This window comes from Rhinatrema bivittatum, chromosome 4 (assembly GCF_901001135.1).
Source record: "Rhinatrema bivittatum chromosome 4, aRhiBiv1.1, whole genome shotgun sequence".
Classification (NCBI taxonomy): Eukaryota; Metazoa; Chordata; class Amphibia; order Gymnophiona; family Rhinatrematidae; genus Rhinatrema; species Rhinatrema bivittatum.
The window spans coordinates 434,133,363-434,153,052 of record NC_042618.1 but is presented as its reverse complement, the minus strand read 5'-3'; the positions used below and the strand labels follow the sequence as shown (position 1 = coordinate 434,153,052).

The 19,690-nt window shown below is 41.8% G+C and overlaps 1 protein-coding gene across 1 annotated transcript in view; it reads right to left on the bottom strand.

The window, feature by feature from the left end:
• The window catches only part of TDG (thymine DNA glycosylase), a 62,953-nt gene that overhangs the window by 41,664 nt on the left and 1,599 nt on the right, over positions 1-19,690 (bottom strand). Inside the window, exons 2-3 of the mRNA XM_029601501.1 lie at positions 6,075-6,220; positions 2,240-2,484 (exon numbers count right to left, since the gene is read on the bottom strand). Coding sequence (XP_029457361.1) covers positions 2,240-2,484; positions 6,075-6,220 — 391 coding nt within the window. The remainder of the gene's footprint in view (positions 1-2,239; positions 2,485-6,074; positions 6,221-19,690) is intronic.

Below are 19,690 nucleotides of genomic sequence, written 5' to 3'. Positions count from 1 at the left end.
AAAATTGATTCTGGGCTGTAAAAGACCAGGAAGTATACCTAAGTCTGTCCTCAGGAAGTCTAGGTACTTTAGACTAATCCCAGGCCTTAGAAATAGAATCTGCACGCTCATTATGCAGCCAAAGGAGCCTTCATGCTGCCACTAAGAACACCATTCCTCAAATCAAAAGAGATGTTTGCCAGGTGCGTCATTCCTGGTTCCAACAGAAGTGACTCATCCACCAAAACCTCTTGAATGCGCTGCACTGGACAAAAATCGGACCTAGTCGCAATACAAGAGCAAGCCACAATCTGCAGTGCCATATTGGTAGCCCCAAACACAGCCTTAAGACAGATACTAACTTGTACCTCCTACAAGGTGGCTCCACCTTCCACTGGAATGGTAGTTTACTTGTGACTGAACAAACCAGAGCATCAACCTTCAGAATCAAAGTGTGTCCCAGTCCTGTAAAGCCAGAGGATAGAACTTGGCCAAGAAGCATCTTTCTTTGAAATTGGCCTCTGGAGAAACCCACTCCAGAATCACCAAATCTTTATTAGCCTGATGTCCAAAATAGGATCCTCCTATTTACCTCTACTATATTCAGCAAATGCATGGACTATGCAATTAGGAATGCAATCATCTGTACAAAGGAGATGGAGCATAGCCTCACTATTCTCACCTTTGGGAGGAAGGGGGGGGGGCTACCCCTTTCTCCAGAACCCCTGTAAAAACAGCATCTGAGAATTTGTTTTTTTTTTCTTTTTTAAACTCATCTACAGAAAATTTCTGGAAAACTCATCCTCCTCCAAAACTCCTATGTCATCCATTCCGGGCTTTTTTTATTTTAAGGTCTCAGTTCCTGCAGGGCTGTTAAAATCAGAAGGAATATAAGAAATGGACTGAACACAATTGAAAGGCTTGCTGAAAGCACTTGAAAATTCAGCCTAACCAGAGCACCAGCAGTCTAACAGGCATAGGAAGAGAAGCAACCACTAAGGTTTCAGCTGACTAAGGAACCAACACCAACTCCCCAATGGGCTTGAACTTCAGCGCCAAAAGCAGAAGGGCCTGACTCTCCCTCACTTCCACACAGTGTTAAAATGGCTGCTGCACCAAGTTCTAACCCCTCTGGGCAAAAATCTGCAAGCTGCCGCTGCAGTTCTACCATCATGGATCCCCCCAGGAAGGCGTCCCTTACCACTGAGAGAAACGTAGCATTTTCTGTCATCCCCCCCAAGTAATCAACCAAATGCACATCCTGAGCAAAGTATGGTATCTTCCCGCACTCTGCCATCGCCATTATGGCCTGCCCTGGCTCCTCCACAGCACCTCAGTGGGACAGAGAAGAGCAATTATGACCCCTTGCAACACAATCATCTCCTTCATAGCAAAGCTGATGTAGTCTGTTGCAGTGCTCAGAAATTCTTATGCCTCTTTTTTTTATTTTTATTAGCTTATAAAACAGCAAAGCAGTCCCAGTCAGGAGACCAGGGGGGAAATGCAGGTAATAAGACAGGGAAAGGGGGGGTGGAAATAGGCCGTAGGGGCAAGAAAATCCCAGTCCAGAGACCTCCTGGGTCCGGCACACAGTTTTCATCTCAGGAGCTGCCTATTGCTGCTTCTTTCTTTTGTTTAGGACTCTACCCATCCTAGGGCAACTGCTCAACTGAAGATAGGAGAACTAATTTTTCACCTTGGGGAGCAACACAAAACAACTTCCAAATCAGCCACCAGCCCTCAATCCACAGCATGGGTTGCACACTTGTACCATTTGCTAGAGACAGAGAATACCAGTAGGCTAAAGTCAGTATAGATGCTTATAAGTCTAACATCAGTGAGTCCATTTGTCTCGGTCTCCATCTGCTGGTTGGGGTGCATAACCCACTCATCTGGACTAGTTTGACTGAATGATGAGGAACTATAGATAACAAAAAAATAAAAAATGCAAGCAGAATATATGTTCAATATATTCCCTCCTTTGTCCTCAAAGAAAAAAAAATGAAGAATTTGGGAGGCAGGTATTGGTTTTTGGTAGCCACTCCCCAACTGCATCATGTAAAAGCTGCTGAAAAGAGAATGGAACTATTCTCAATCCATCAAAACGACTATAGTTTAGTGAAATGGTACAGCACCTGGTTCAAGAAGTCTGAATTAGATTATTACTGCTAGACAAACTGTGAGCAAATATGAGGGCTTTATTTGCTGAATAAATTGACCAATATGTGTTGTTGCAATGTTATCAAGAAATCTGACTTACAATTACGATATCCAGATTGAAGGTGAGAATGTCTGGTAAAGTCTTGGTCAGAAGTTCTGCTTCAGTGACACCATTGAAACGATCCACTTTCCTTTTCACTTTGAAGGTATCTGTGATCTTTTCCTGTTTACCTCCAGACTTGGTAGCTTTAGGGGCTTTTGGAGCTTTAGCCGATTTTGGGGCTTTAGCCGCAGGCTTCTTTGGCTCAGTGGATTTGGTTCTTTTCCTTTTTCCCTTTGCAGGCTCTAAAACACAGTTCTACTTTGTAGATTAGCATTTATTTATTTCACATCAATTAAAGCCTGAACAATCACATTGCGTATCATGGTCACAGGTAAAATAGTGAAAAGGGGAGACAAATTCCCAAATCTATCATGTTTATAAAGACATAAGCGCTCCTTTACAAGGTTTCTATGTACCACGATGTAAATTCAATCTCCTGTACAACTGAATCCTTTAGGTGCCATTTTGCAAATCTCCTGTTGTGTCTCAAATGTTACCACCAGACTTCCCTTCTTAATGCCTAGGTATCCCCGCAGACTTGGTTCATTAGGTCAGATATATAAGTAATGACACCCTAGGTGTGCTAGGCAAATGGCTCAGGTACCTTGGAAAGCAGTTAATGGCGTCAGTGTCTAACGTTGTTTATTCAAGGCTACAAATAACTTTACAATTGATTAGTCCTCTAAGCAGCATTGCTCATACCATGAGTCTGGAATGTTACAAGAGAGGGGAGGGGCAACGGGAAGGAAGCAGAGATGGAGAAAAAGTGTATGGGGAGGTGTGAGTGACAGAGAGTGTACTACACACAAATCCCATCCTGCCATTCATCCACCCTCCATCTTCCCCTAAGTGCGCAGATATTAGGGAAGTGGGGGAGGCAGGGGCAAGGCTGCTGGGAGTCAATGTTCCCTTCAAGGAGCGACTAGGTGTGTGAAACTTTGGAGAAATCTAGAAATATTATTATACACACTCTATCTGCCACACCCATACACTCCTGGGAACCCTGCCTTCCCCAACATTTCAAATGTATTTATTTATAATATTTATATTCCACATATAACACATTTTTGCTAGGCGGATTCCATATAAAACATATACAATATAAAACTGTCGGGCTCAGTGTTTTGAAGCTCCTGGAGCCCCTCAGTGATGATGTTGACGCCGGTGAGCAGAGCTTGCAGGCCCCGTCGCTGGCTACAGTACCTCAAAAAGAATGTAAACTGGTGTACAAGTCTTGCAGCCTGCAAAGTAAAGACCCCTCCCTACACAGGTCAGCTTGGTGATTTGAATGTGCTGTTGGGGCCCCTAATTTAATGCTTTCATTTTGAAGCACCTAACAAGTGTGTTCCATCCCTTACAAGCATCATTAGCACCATATGGTGAATAAATAGCACAGAGATCTGAAGAGTTCTTGTGGGACAAACATGTCAGAACTTAATGTTAGGGCAATTGTTAGGCTGGAACAGGACCTACTGTGGTTATGAAATGCAGAGCTTGTCATAATTCCTACACTGATAACTTGCTGCCACCGTGCTCTCCAGTTTGCCTGACTTTAGGAGAGAGCTGATGTCTGTGCGCCTGACCCAGCTCACTCCTTCCTTCTGCTGCTGTCTTTCGGCCTTACCGTTTGCAACTGCCATGGTTCCTCCAGCTGTGTGATCTGTTGCACTTGCATTTCTCTCACCAGCTTTACACAAATAGGGCCTCTGCTGTCACCTTCCTTTTTCTAAGAGGCTTACAGTAGGAGTGGCCAACTCTGGTCCTCAAGAGGCACAAGGAATATGCACAAAATGTATTTGCATGCAATGGAAGTAGTGTATGCAACTCTCTCTCTCTCATGCATATTTATTATGGATATCCTGAAAACAAAGCCTGTTTGTGGCTCTTGAGGATCGAAGTTGGCTAGTCTTGGCTTACTGCAAATTCTTAAGCTGCTTTCTCGGAAGGAGAGGTTTGCTTAGGAAGCTTTAGTCCTGCATGAAGGCCCTAATAGCTATGCATTCTATTAGGATGAGCTTCTATGATATATAATACAAACTAAACAGATCTAAAATTAACTGTTGCTTACCTCTCTTCTAAACCAAGTTTGAAACTGGAACACTAGTTCTACATTGCTACTATTCCACCTTCAAATATATAGATCCTGTAACACAAGAGTGGGTAGAGGGGCCCGATGTGACCTCATATATTGGTGCCCAGAGGCTTAAGCTAATACAAGCTTTCGGTGGCGAGACGCCTTCTTTTAATCATTGGTCACAAAGGGACAGGTTATTTTTGATAGAATGCTCCCTGATCGGGAGCTGTACTGTTCATGCACTTTGAATGAGAGCGCTTCAATATCTGAAGCTGTACTTATCTTTACGGTGTTCACACGTATAAGAGCCTTATAATGATGATGGCTAAATGGATGAATCCGACGTGATTCCGACACTGAGTGTTTCGGAGAAAACCTCCTTCTTCAGGGGGTCGGAGTACCAATGTTGCCGGCTCAATCAATTGAACAAGAGGTGCACTTATGAGGCTGCATGTGTGGCGTCTTAATGTGGCTTTCGGCGATGCTGTTGTAAAGTCTATCGCTTGGCCGTGTGTCATCTATCAGCGGCCAAGTGATAGATCATCTATCGCCGTATGTCATCTATCAGCGTGCCGCTGATAGATGACACACGGCCAAGCGATAGAGTTTACAACAGCATCGCCGAAAGCCACATTAAGATGCCACACATGCAGCCTCATAAGCGCAGCCTCATAAGGGCTCCTCCCAAATATTATTTATATGTTGCCTAGTTTACTATGTTATCTGTTATTTGTAAGGGCTCTGCCCAATGGTTTTCTGTTCACTGTAAACCGATGCGATGTGCGAACGGTCATCGGTATAAAAGAAACGTTAAATAAATAATAAATAAATAAACCTCTTGTTCAATTGATTGAGCCGGCAACATTGGTACTCCGACCCCCTGAAGAAGGAGGTTTTCTCCGAAACACTCCGTGTCGGAATCACGTCGGATTCATCCATTTAGCCATCATCATTATAAGGCTCTTATACGTGTGAACACCGTAAAGATAAGTACAGCTTCAGATATTGAAGCGCTCTCATTCAAAGGGCATGAACAGTACAGCTCCCGATCAGGGAGCGTTCTATCAAAAATAACCTGTCCCTTTGTGACCAATGATTAAAAGAAGGCGTCTCGCCACCGAAAGCTTGTATTAGCTTAAGCCTCTGGGCACCAATATATGAGGTCACATCGGGCCCCTCTACCCACTCTTGTGTTACAGGATCTATATATTTGAGTATTATTACTTCTTTCCTGTTTTTGTGACTATTCCACCTTCAGCATATTGCTGGTGTAGGATCTTCTTACTTGAATTACTGGGAATTATGTGAAATCAGGGATGGAATATCAGATGTCACATATGATAGCCTGTGGCGATTACTGTTTTGCTATTTTTTTTAAATTTCTGTTCTTCAGAATGACCATATAGCTCTGTGTCTAGGGACAAAAGCAAAGCCAGTCCTAGTTTTACCCCATTGCATATATGGAGATGAAATCCTGTTTTTCTTACAGAAATCATTTGAGAAATCAGAACTACATCTCCATGCATGAAAAAGGGTAAAAACCAGGACTGGTTTCAGCCTGTTCCCCTTGACATCAAGCTATATGGTCACCCTGTTTTTACGTGATGTGCTTGAAAACTTTACTCTTAACAAGCAGCAGTGATTGGTTAATCCTAAACACCAATAGTCTTCCTGCAAACAATCTCAGAGAAATTTGATCCAATAAGTTTGAGCAACTGCTCAGCTAAGAAAAACACTTTTATCTCAGGAATAGATTACCTTGAATGGACTCCCCAGTGCTCTCTGGATCTGTTAGAGCTCTTTGTGCATGCTGTTTGTTCATGGTTTCTACATACGGAGCTGAATCCATCATTTGATGAAATGGAAATGCATAAAGTGGCTGTGCTGGCTGAAGAGTATAAAATCTTAAAAAAAAAGAAAAATAGCCTTGAATATGTGTAAAACCCAAGCACCCTAATAACTATTTTTTGTTCAATCTTTTAAATAAACATCTTGTAGGTCTTTAACTGTGACAGTCTTCATAATATCAAGACCAGCACCAATGATGCCTTTCACCTTGGCAGTGCCTTTGCGTCTGCTCTCCTTAGTAGACAAATTGCAAACTGCCAGTTTTGTTAAAAAAGAAAGCTATGCAGTATTTCAAAATGACACATGCTGAGCAACAGTAATACTCATCCATCCTGCATTTGTTAAAACTGTCAGTGACAACAAAAACCCTTAAGCAGCTGCCTTCCATCTTTCTTGAACCTCTGGGAACAGTCATGTCAGCAAGAGAAGCACAAATTAGCTGACATTATCCGAATACCCTGGCTCCCTGCTGGCCATGGTGTCACAAATGGCATCACATGCGCTGCGTGAACCAAGCAGGTCTCATTCTATGCAAGCTAATTTGTAATCCTACAACAAATACTTGGTGATAAATGTTTCAATCAGATATTCACTGATAATCAATTCAATTTTTTCATATATATTTTATAATTTTAATGAAAAATTTTTGTAGGAGATGGGAATGGTTTCATACAATGTATACGGCAACCCCCTTGGTGCCTTTGACTCTTTAATCATAAATGCATCCTCCAACCTCCATATTTTATTTTAATTTAACAAATTGCATTTAAAAAAATTTTTAGAATTGAATTTCAGTGAAAATCGCTTTTTTTATGTATATGTATTATTGGTTGTTACTAATTTTTTCATTTTCTTCTCTCTGTATGACGTACTATTGAATACTTGTTACTGTACAAGCCGTCAGAAGTAACTATGTTGTACTTTAGAGGAAGGTCCCACTTTCCAATGAACGAGCCAGGCCAAGGGATTGTCCAACCCTGAGGAAACGCATTTATTAACTTTATCCTCTAAATTTAGCTCTGCATCCATCCTTTTGTAATGCTATGTAATCTTAAGAGAAAAATATTTTTTAAATTAATGCCTGCCAAATCTTTTATTTATGAAATCTCTTCATGTACCACAGGTTAGACTGCTCAGTCAGTTTAACAGAAAAATAAAAAATTCTGAATTAATCCCTTGGGATTAATTCAGAATTCCTCTAAAGCTAAGTACAACATAGTTACTTCTGACGGCTTGTACAGTAACAAGTATTCAATAGTACGTCATACAGAGAGAAGAAAATGAAAAAATTAGTAACAACCAATAATACTATACATAAAAAAAGCGATTTTCACTGAAATTCAATTCTAAAACATTTTTTAAATGCAATTTGTTAAATTAAAATAAAATATGGAGGTTAGAGGATGCGTTTATGATTAAAGAGTCAAAGGCACCAAGGGGGTTGCCGTATACATTGTATGAAACCATTCCCACTCTCTACACAAAATTTTTCATTAAAATTATAAAAATATATATGAAAAAATCGAATTGATTATCAGTGAATATCTGATTGAAACATTTATCACCAAGTATTTGTTGTAGGATTGAAGTGTTCACTTGGTGTGAATCTCTTTTGTGGATTTTAGCTAATTTGTAATGCCATTCCAAGCAAGGCTGCTCCCAGAACCTCAGCAAGGAAAAAATTCAAAATTATGATTCAGTAGTAGCATTTTTTAAGTGAGATAAAGTAAGCGTTAGTATACGTGTACTTCTAAAATATGGCACAGTGCATCGTTCTTTTAACAAAGACTAAAAGAAAACTTTCTGGTACTGTGCTTTTCTACCTTTTGGGTTACAACCCAAGGTCTCACTTTCCAATGAACGAGCAGGCCAAGGGATTGTCCCAACCCTCAGGAAACGCATTATTAACTTTATCCTCTAAATTTAGCTCTGCATCCATCCTTTTGTAATGCTATGTAATCTTAAGAGAAAAATATTTTTAAATTAATGCCTGCCAAATCTTTTATTTATGAAATCTCTTCATGTACCACAGGTTAGACTGCTCAGTCAGTTTAACAGAAAAATAAAAAAAGATTTCCTGCGATTCTCACTTGAAAACTTAGAGTTGGTTGATTCACTTGTTTCACCTTATATCTCCCTAGGAGATACCACCTTCGGAAGGATATAAACTGGATAGAATTGGTCAAGAGGGTGGCTACTGAAATGGTCAGGGGTCTTTATTCAAGGCTACTTTTGTCTTTTGAAGAGGAGTCGGAGGGAAAAAAAGAGAAGGACATTTGGAGTCCCTCAACGGAGTTTCCATCCCTAGGACAGAGGACATTGCCAGGTTGGCATACGGGATTCTTTGAGGACCTCGGACAATAGGTAGGGTATCTGTCATGGTTAGGACAGCTTTAGCCCACCTGGGACACTTATCATTTCTGGTCATGAAAGATAAGCTAGCTTCAAGTCCCTGCCTGGAGGGACACATCCATAGAGTTAGAGATCAATTAAATCCTGGCTCATTTAAATCTAAGGACCCTGGATGTAACTGGATGTTTCATTTATTTATTTAAAAGGTTTTTATATACCACATATACACACATAAATTGGAACTAGGTGATTTACAATTAAAACAAACATACATAATAATCAAAACACGGTATAAAACAAAAATAAAAGTATTGAATACTAAACACGGAGTACAGACTCTGAATAAATAAAGGTGAATGACACTTTTTAACTTGTTAGGTTGATGTTATAAGCTAGGAAAGGCTTGTGAGAATAAGTAAGCTTTTAAGGCTTTTTTGAAGTCATGTTTTGTGGCGAGTTGTCAAATGTGATTGGGTAGGGAGTTCCATATTTTTGGTCCGGCGACTGAGAAGGCACGGCTGCGTGTTAAATTCAGTCTGGCAGTTTTTACTGTGGGAATTTGAAGGAGATTTTGTTCAGCAGAGCGTAGATGAAAAGGTGGTTGATTATTTTGAATTCAATCCAAATAACCCCACTATTTAAAAAAGGCTCCAGGGGCGATCTGGGTAACTATAGACCAGTGAGCCTGACTTCAGTGCTGGGAAAAATAGTGGAAACTATTCTCAAGATCAAAATCGTAGAGCATATAGAAAGACATGGTTTAATGGAACACAGTCAACATGGATTTACCCAAGGGATGTCTTGACTAACAAATCTTCATTTTTTTGAAGGGGTTAATAAACATGTGGATAAAGGTGAACCGGTAGATGTAGTGTATTTGGATTTTCAGAAGGCATTTGACAAAGCCCTCATGAGAGGCATCTAAGAAAACTAAAAAGTCATGGGATAGGAGGCGATGTCCTTTCGTGGATTACAAACTGGTTAAAAGACAGGAAACAGAGAGTAGGATTAAATGGTAAATTTTCTCAGTGGAAAAGGGTAAACAGTGGAGTGCCTCAGGGATCTGTATTGGACTGGTGCTTTTCAATATATATATAGAAATGATCTGGAAAGGAATACGATGAGTGAGGTTATCACATTTGGGGATGATACAAAATTATTCAGAGTAGTTAAATCACAGGCAGACTGTGATACATTACAGGAGGACCTTGCAAGACTGGAAGATTGGGCATCCAAATGGCAGTTGAAATTTAATGTGGACAAGTGCAAGGTGTTGCATATAGGGAAAAATAACCATTGCTATAATTACACGATGTTAGGTTCCATATTAGGAGCTACCACCCAGGAAAAAGATCTAGGAATCATAATGGATAATACTTTAAAATCGTCGGCTCAGTGTGCTGCAGCAGTCAAAAAAGCAAACAGAATGTTAGGAATTATTAGGAAGGGAATGGTTAATAAAACGGAAAATGTCATAATGCCTCTATATCGCTCCATGGTGAGACCGCACCTGGAATACTGTGTACAATTCTGGTCGCCACACCTCAAAAAAGATATAGTTGCGATGGAGAAGATACAGAGAAGGGCGACCAAAATGATAAAGGGGATGGAACAGCTCCCCTATAAGGAAAGGCTGAAGAGGTTAGGGCTGTTCAGCTTGGAGAAGAGACGGCTGAGGGGGATATGATAGAGGTATTTAAGATCAAGAGAGGTCTTGAACGAGTAGATGTGAATCGGTTATTTACACTTTCGAATAACAGAAGGACTAGGGGGTATTCCATGAAGTTAGCAAGTAGCACATTTAAGACTAATTGGAGAAAATTCTTTTTCACTCAACGCACAGTAAAGCTCTGGATTTTGTTGCCAGAGGATGTGGTTAGTGCAGTTAGTGTAGCTGTGTTTAAAAAATGTTTGGATAAGTTCTTGGAGGAGAAGTTCATTAACAGCTATTAATCAAATTTACTTAGGGAATAGCCACTGCTATTAATTGCATCAGTGGCATGGGATCTTCTTAGTGTTTGGGTAATTGCCAGGTTCTTGTGGCCTGGTTTGGCCTCTGTTGGAAACAGGATGCTGGGCTTGATGGACCCTTGGTCTGACCCAGCATGGCAATTTCTTATGTTCTTAATTTGATCACCCATCCAGAGAATACAGTCTGGTTTATAAGTGTACCTATCCCAAAGAGCAAGGGTAACATACACCTATGGGATACTACCCAACCCTGCCTGGGCCATGAAGGTTTTCCTTCACCCAACACAGAAAAGACCTACCCCTTGGGAAAAGAATATGGAGCAAGAGACTGAGGAGCCAGCTACTGTTAATGAATTCTTTTATGGCCCTTTGGAATTTGACACATTCCCTGGGAAAATGTTACACTTAAAAAAAACCAAAACATTTTCTTCACAGAAAATATTTGGCACTAAAAAGCCCACCATAAGTGGTTCAATAATTGTATGTGTGGTAAAAAGATGCCCATCACTGATGGCCACATTTCTTACTAGTGCCTAGGACCTACCATGACCTAACTGCTATCACTGCAGCCAGATGTCTTCATACTCTCAGAAGTCTAGAGCCTGGAAGATGGACGAGCTGTATACCGTAAGTCTCTGAATGGCTGAGGCCATTCCTCCTTCCAGAGAAGAGCCTCTTCTAGCTCTCCAGGTGCCAAGTTAAGAAGTCAAATAGACTTCCCCCTTGTTGGAGCATGCCCGGGGCCCTCCACTTCATCAGGGTTAAGTAAGTAGCTAAAACATCATTCACAGGCATTGGTAAGCATTCACCTGTACCACAGGGCTTGGGGCTGAGTAAAAAGACAAATAAAAGCCATTCCTCTGAGCCATTGGTGTCATCAGTGCTGAAAAAGCACTGGGCCTTTGCAGCAGCAGTAGTAGCAGCACAATATAATGCATTAAGCACCGATGCACTGGGCCCCAGAGCAGTCAATGTATTGAGCCTCAACATCGACAATGCTTCCTCCCTTGATGCCTCACGCCTCGGAGCATGGATCAGCATCTTTGACGCACTGGGCCTCAGTGCTACCAATGCAACTTTCTCAGATCATCAGTCTCTTCAACCTATTCAAGAAGGATGGGAGATGTGGAGGAAGATATGCTCCACATACCTCCTCCTGTTTCAAGAGCAATTTCCCCTTCGAGGCTACTTGAATAAAGCCTTCATTTACAGACCCTAGATCCTATCTGCTCAGTGGTGCTATGAATTTCTAACTGTCCTCTGGGGAAAAATGTTGCAAAGTCCAGAAGATTTCAAGAAGACTCCATCTTGGTTTCCGAAGAGAATGTTCCACCGCAAATGCCTGGCCCGAGGACACAGCAGCCCTCAGACCAAGTGGCAGAATTAGTGAAGATTTTCTTTGCTTCCCTGGTGGCTAAAGATAAGGAGGGCACTCTTCAACCTCTCCTCTCCAGGGTATCAGATTTGTCCCTCAAGGAGTCCCTTTTGCCCCAACACATGATGTACTCTATCAGAACCCCAGTGAGGAGGTTCGAGTCCACTCTCTCATAGCAGACTCCAGCCAGTCGGAGGATGTTCAACAGGAGTACTCCTCAGCGAGACAACCAATGACCCTTCTGTGTCACCCGCTTCATCATTGGGTCCTAGATCAGAGGATGGATGACAGGAATGCTGTCCAACCTCCTGAGCCTCTGGAACATTCATCTCTACCTAAGGACCTCTCTTATTCCAGATTTCTGGATAAGTTAGGTATGGCACTGGGAGTCAATGTCTGTAAGGACAAGGATGCTCACATGGAAGTTTTCAGCCTTCTCCAAATTCTAGACATACCGGCAGCTAATCAGATCCATTCGATCCTGCAAGAATTACAGAGAAGAATGTAGAAGAATCCTATTTCCTGTGCTCCAGCAGCCAGGAAATTAGATTTGAAGTATAGAGTCCAGAAAACCCTGGGTTTTCAAGTGGTAGCACTGACTCACCAATTAGTTGTGATGGAGTCCGCGCTCAAATGAGTGAAGCAAGAACATTTTCCAACACTCCACCAGGGAAAGATCTCAGACTGCAGAACAACTCTGGGGAAAAAAAAGGTGTCTCATGCTTAATGCTCGCATTTCCCATACATTAGTTCTACATGGTGCAGTATTTACATGACTGCATTCAGAAACTGAAACCCTTCCTTGTCCCAGTGGAAGGCTATTCTACATATCCACAAAATATATATGCCATCTTATTCGGTCAACATATGAGGCATTTGACACGACAGTCCTCTCATCATCTACCTCCACTGCAGCATGCTGAATGGCTTGGTTAAGAGCCAGCAGTTTGCACAATGATGTCCATAATAAGATTGCAGATGTTCCCTGTTTAGCAGATCATCTCTTTGGAGACAAACTGAGAGCAAGAGTTGCTCAGATCAAGGAGCAACATGTGGCAGTCAAGTCACTCTCAAACAGCGCAGCTGGTTTCAAGGCTGCCCTACTTTAACTTTTTGTACTTTCAAAGATGCCCCTTCCAGTAATTCCAGTGGTACCATGCTCCTCCTTTGCTTCCACAATAGCAACAACTTCCAGCTTGAGGCTGGCTGTGCAAGAGGCACCAAGTAAAAGTGGTGCAGCAGGTCCAGCCAGAACCTGGGCCAAGTTCTTGACCAATCTTCAAATCCAGCTCTCAAACCATCTGGATAGGGGAGAATTAGTGTCTACTTGGAGGGATGGTGCAAAATTTCCAAAGACTTGCTGATATTCAGAATTGTGGAAGCTGGTTACTGCTTGTTTTTCTTCTGGCTTCCAACACTTCCCCAATGCTCAGTCTTCAATTTGGATCAGTCTCAGCATAGCTGCACTTGGAGGTGAAGCCGCTTCTCAAACACTAAGTAATAGAACCTGTCCTGCCAAACCAACATGGCCAGGTGTTCTGCTCCCACTATATCCTTATTCTGAAGAAGTCAGAGGGATTGAGACCCATCCTGATTTATGAAGTCTGAACAGAGATCTATTACAACAAAAATTCACATGAACTCTTTCCACACCATTCTTTTTTTTTTTTTTTATTTAGCAATTTCAAAAATTTACAAGAATAACAGAACTGAATCATCCAGAAGGAAAATTCCTTCTGTAAACTTGTATTACAGTACAAGGAAATTTGAGACATCACCTAACAATATTTCTAAGCAGTGAACTAAGATAAAAATAAGAACTCAGAAAAATACATTATTTCATACTTTATACTATCCAAATTGGAACCCTACCTCTACAGGTTTTCTTTAGGAATAAGAGTCCAGGTATTGCCTTAATTGTTCTGGTTGATTGAAAATATATCTTGTATTCTGATAAAGAATCAGGCAACGACAAGGGAATCTCAAAATACATTTTGCACCCCTCTCCACAGCCTTGGTTCTCATTGAAATAAATTTCCTCCGCCTAAGCTGTGTTGAGCGGGCAATGTCTGGAAAAATTTTTAAAGACTGTCCGTAAAAATTAGATTTCTGATTCCTAAAGTAAAGCCTTAACACTGCATCACGCTCAGAAAGAAATACAAATTGAACAATTAAGGTTGCCCTCATGGAGACATTAGTTTCAATAGCTTTCTCTAATATATCAGACAAATTTAATTCTGTCTCTACTTGTCCCTCAGTTGACTGTTTTTCTCTCTTTGCTTGACTCTGTGGCAAATAATATAGCCTAGAAAAAACAGGAATAGCTGTTTCTGGAAATTTCAAAACTTTTAAGAGGTAACTTTTAAATAAATCCACTGGAGAAATAAGGTTAATTTTTGGGAAATTTAATACCATAAGGTTCAAATTTCTCATTTGGTTTTCCAATAGTTCCAACTTATCTGTACAAATCTTTTCAGATTTAATCAAATTTAGTTGAACTTTCTCAAATTCCTCCATTTTATCCTCAGAAACCTTCACTTTTATTTCTAATTTCTCTATTTTCTGATGAGTATCCTTGTGTTGGTTTAAAGCAACTTGAACCTTAGTCGCTAAATCATTAATGGATTTCTGCATAAGTAATAGCATTGACCCTATTTCTTCAAGAGAGAATTTTTTAGAAATTGAAGATAATGCCCCCATAGGGACTATAATCTGAACATTCTCTCCTCCTTTCCCTGCAGATACCCTCTGTTCTGGATAGGCAATCGTTCCCACTCCTGGTTCCTTGGGACCCTTTTCTTCTGGGTCCTCCGAGGAAACAGAAATCCTCTCTGTTCCTCTTTGTGAGCCAGGTATTGGGGATAAGGTTAAATGTTCCAGCATATCTTCTTCAATCCTGTCCATTGGGGGTATTGGTTTCTCAGGGGCACTGGGACTCAATGATGTTTCTATCTGCCCAGAGCTCGGCTCCTGCTCCATGCCGGCTGCTCCAGAGGGCTGGCCCGACATGCAAAATGAAGCTCTTCCAAAACAATTATCTATTCATGGCTGACTTGAATTAAGAATAGGAGTTGAAACAGATTCTTTAAGACAAGCTTTTCGTTTAGTATGTGGCATATTAGAACATCAGACTATACTATTGCCACTGAAAAGAATTACTTGTCAGAAGACTAATAATGTAAGTTCATATCAGTGATGTCTCACGGCCGCTGATAATGAAATAATTAAAGAAATAAACTCAGTCTTCCGAGTCCTTCACCGTTCTTCACCGGGCAAAGTCGTGCGCCCCTTTGGCGCGTGCGGCTTCGGCGTCGCGCCACTGACGCGGCAAATTTGTAGTCCTAGCTCCTCCCACCAAACATGGGAAGGAGCTAATGGAAACAGGCAAGTAACGAGGCTACCCGGAACCTCAGGTGAAATGTTCAAGCGGCAGCGTCCTCGCTGGACCGCGGCAAATTTGTAGTTCCTAGCTCCTCCCACTAACGCGGAAGGAGGCCAATGGAAACAGGCAAGTAACGAGGCTACCCGGAACCTCAGGTGAAATGTTCAAGCGGCCCTTCCACACCATTCTACCCTTCATCCAGGCGAAGAAGTGGATTTGTGTCCTGGATCAGAAAGATGCGTATGCTCGCATACCATTGTATTCCTCGCACTGGCACTACCTGCACTTTGTAATGGGATACTCTAATTACCAGCTCAGAGTGCTCCCCCCTTCAGTCTTTCAGCAGCACAAAATGCCTATTTGTAGTAACAGCACATCTCCATGAAATAGCACGATAAGTTTTTCGATCCGGGGAGTGGACCGAAATGGCCCTCCCCAGATCTGAAAACGAAACAGGGATGAAAAAAAAATTGTATGCACATCCTAATGCCAGAAACGGACGCTCCATAAGACGCACAGATGCCCGGGAATGAAGCCGGTTTAGCACACCATTTTTTAAAAATTTTCCCCCTAGGTGCATGTTACGGTCAGGTGCGTCTTATGGAGCGAAAAATTCGGTATACCCCATGCTGGTCATGTCAGTAATATTTATTTATTTATTTATGATTCTTATATACCGATATTCTTGTAACAAGTTACAAATCAATTCGGTTTACATTTAACCATAGCAATTTGCACAAACAAGGCATTACATTAAAACAAGGAAGCTTGAACTTGGATCCAGTCACACTGGAGACGGTGCGAGAAATAAATGGGGAGAAACAACTATTGTCGGCTAGCCGACTCTTAAACTAAAGGGAACTGGCCCGGTGTCTGGGTGGGACACCATGCCCCGACACCATGCCCCTTGTATATTATAACATTTGTTGGAAAAAAAAGGCTGATTTAAGCATCAAAGTCAGCGGTGTTTAATTCTGGTGAGGAAAACTCCCAGATTCGATGGTGATTAAAAGGAGGCTCTACTGTTCTCCTGAGTCAGGGAATGCTTGGATGAACAGCCAAGTTTTGAGTCTTTTTTTGAATGAGATTGTGCATCTTTCGAGCCTGATTTTCGGCGGGAGTGAGTTCCAAAGAGATGGGCCAGCGGCGGAAAGCGCTCTCTTTCTTACTGCTGTTTTGATTGAGGGTACTTGAAGGGTGTCTCTATATGCTGATCTCACCGGTCTGGAGGGTATTCGTGGATGGAGAGGGAACTTGAGTTCCAGTGGGGCGGAGTTGTGAATGGCTTGTGCATGATCGTTATGGTCTTGTTTAAGATTCTAAATTTGATAGGTAGCCAGTGCAGTTTCTGCAAGATTGGAGTAATGTGTTCTCGTCTGTTCGTCTTGGTCAGAATTCTGGCTGAGGCGTTTTGTAGCATCTGTAATGGTTTGATGGAATTGGAGGGAAGGCCGAGGAGGAGCGAGTTACAGTAATCAATTTTTGAAAAGACGATTGCCTGGAGAACTGTCCGGTAGTCCTGGTGATGGAGGAGGGGTCTTAATCTTTTTAAGACTTGAAGTTTAAAGAAGCCGTCCTTTGTGGTGGTGTTGATGAAACTTTTGAGGTTCAGTTGATTATCCAATATGACACCTAGGTTTCTTACTTGAGGGGAAAGAACAGGTTGATAAGCGAGGTGTGTGTTGGTCTGTGAGTAGTTTCCATCTTGGGTGAGTAGGAGTAGTTCTGTCTTATCTGTGTTCAGGACCAGGTTTAGGCTTGATAGGAGGTTCTTTATGGATTGAAGGCAGGTGTTCCAGAAATCTAGGGTTTTGTCTAATGATTCTGTAATCGGTATAAGAATTTGGACGTCATCTGCGTATAAATAATGAATTAGGTTTAGTTTGGAGAGGAGCTCACAAAGCGGGAGGAGGTAGATGTTAAATAAAGTTGGAGATAGTGAGGATCCTTGTGGGACACCCAAAGTTGATCTGACGGGGTGTGACTCTTTATTGTTGATTCTGACCTTATAGAAACGGTTTTGAAGGAACGACCTGAACCAACCGAGTGCGGTACCTTTAATGCCAATCTCCTCTAGTCTATCTATGAGTATGGTGTGATTCACAGTATCAAACGCCGCTGATAGGTCTAGGAGAATTAGTAGACAAGGCCGTTTTTTGTCATAATTCAGGAGAATGGAGTCTGTTAAAGAGATGAGGAGGGATTCTGTGTTACGGGATTTGCGGAAACCATACTGTGACGGAGATAGAATTTTGTTTTGGTCTAGGAATTCTGAAAGTTGTTTATTTACTATTTTTTCCAGGATTTTCGAAATGAACGGGAGGTTTGCTATCGGGCGGAAATTGGCTGGGTTGTCTGGGGATAGGTTTGGTTTTTTCAGCAAGGGTTTAAGGATAGCAACCTTCAGAGGGTCTGGAACTTGACCTTGTGATAGGGAGCAGTTGATGATCTCTGCAATGGGTTTTGAGATGACATTCGGGATAGAGACGAGAAGGTTGGTAGGGATCGTATCCCAGGGGTGTGTTGTTGGTTTGAGCTTCTTTAGAATGTTTTCTATCTCTAAGGTTGAGGTAGACTCGAAAGTTTCCATGTTTGAAGTTAGGTTAGCCTCCGAGGTGATGCGGGGTAGCTGAAAATGGACTCTCTTATCCTTGAAGAATGTGGCTAGTTCGGCAGCTTTGCTTGCTGCTTGATCATCTGGAATGGACGATGGGGAAGGCTTGGTGAGGGATTATACAAGTGAGAAAAGGGCTTTCGGGTCAAATATGAAGTGGTGTATTTTCTTGGAGAAAAATTCTTTCTTTGTGTGAAGGATGGAGGTCCTGTATTGGTGCATAAGATTTTTGAAGGCTGTCAGATTACTTGCTGAAGGGATTTTCCGCCATATGTGTTCTATATGTCTTAGTTCTCGCTTGATGTTTTTTAGTTGCAGAGTATACCAGGGTTTTCTGTTGTCTTTGTTAGTCTGAAGGACTTTGGTGGTTAGAGGGCATGTAAGATCTGCTATTTTATTGGTGATTTTGGCCCAGGAGGATGTAGCCGAGTCTGTGTCCGACAGGTCCAGGTGTTCTAACTCTGACTCCAGGTGTGTGCTGATGATGTCCGGGTTGCACATTTTCCTGAATTGGATTGTGGTTTCTTGCTTGGATGTGTGGATGGGAAGGTGGTTTTTCAGCATGGTGGAGATCAGCTTATGGTCTGACCAGGGTATTGTGGAGCAGGTTGTGTGTGATGAAGGGGAGAGGTTCTCATTGATGAAAATTAAGTCCAGAGTGTGTCCTGCTTTGTGTGTAGGTTCATTAATGATTTGTTTGAACCCCATACAGTTGAGAGTGTTGAGGAACGCTTCACAGCTGGAGGAGAGGGGCGTCAAATCCACATGTAGGTTAAAATCCCCCAAAAGTATGGCAGGAGAGTCTGTGTTGATGTGTTTGGCTATATGTTCTATTAGTGGGGATGAGTCCAATTCTAGGCGCCCAGGGGGGGCGAAAGTGAGGCCAATTTGAAGATGGGTGGATTTGAAGACCGCAAATTCTAAGGAGGGAGATGCATATTTGAACTGAAGCACCAACCCTAATTTTTTGTTCACAGCCAGCAGTAGGCCACCTCCTCTCTTTCTCTGCCTGGGGATAGAGAAGATATCATACATATGTAGCGGGAGTTGGTTGATTAGTACTGTGTCTTCTGGCTTTAACCATGTTTCAGTGATGGCACATACATCTAAGAAAACTAAAAAGGCATGGGATAGGAGGAGGTGCCTATCTATAGCTATTTCCTAAGTCAACAGCAATGTATGGACTTCTCCTCCAAGAACCTATCCAAACCTTTTTAAAAATCCAGCTACACTAACTGCCCTAACCACATCCTCCAGCAACAAATTCCAGAGCTTAACTGTGCATTGAGTGAAAAAATAATTTTCTCCAATTTGTTTTAAATGTACCACTTGCTAACTTCAAGGAGTGCCCCCTAGTCTCTATTATCTGAAAGAGTAAATAATCAATTCACATTTACCCAATCTAGTCCCCTCATGATTTTATAGACCTCTATAATATCCGCCCCTCAAACGTCTCTTCTCCAAGCTGAACAGTCCTAACCTCTTTAGCCTTTCCTCATAGGGGAGCTATTCCATCCCCTTTATCATTTTGATCACTCTTCTCTGTACTTCCTTCAGTGTGGCAACCAGAACTGCAAACAGTACTCTAGCTGCAGTCTCACCATGGAGCGACAGAGGCATTATGATATTCTCTGTTTTATTCACCATTCCCTTCCTAATAAATCCTAACATTCTGTTTGATTTTTTGACTGCTGCGGCACACTGAACTGATGATTTCAATGTATTATCCACTATGACGCAATATTTTTGCTGCGTGGTAACTCATATGGAACCTAACATCGTGTAACTATTTTTCCCTATATGCATCACCTTGTACTTGTCCACATTAAATT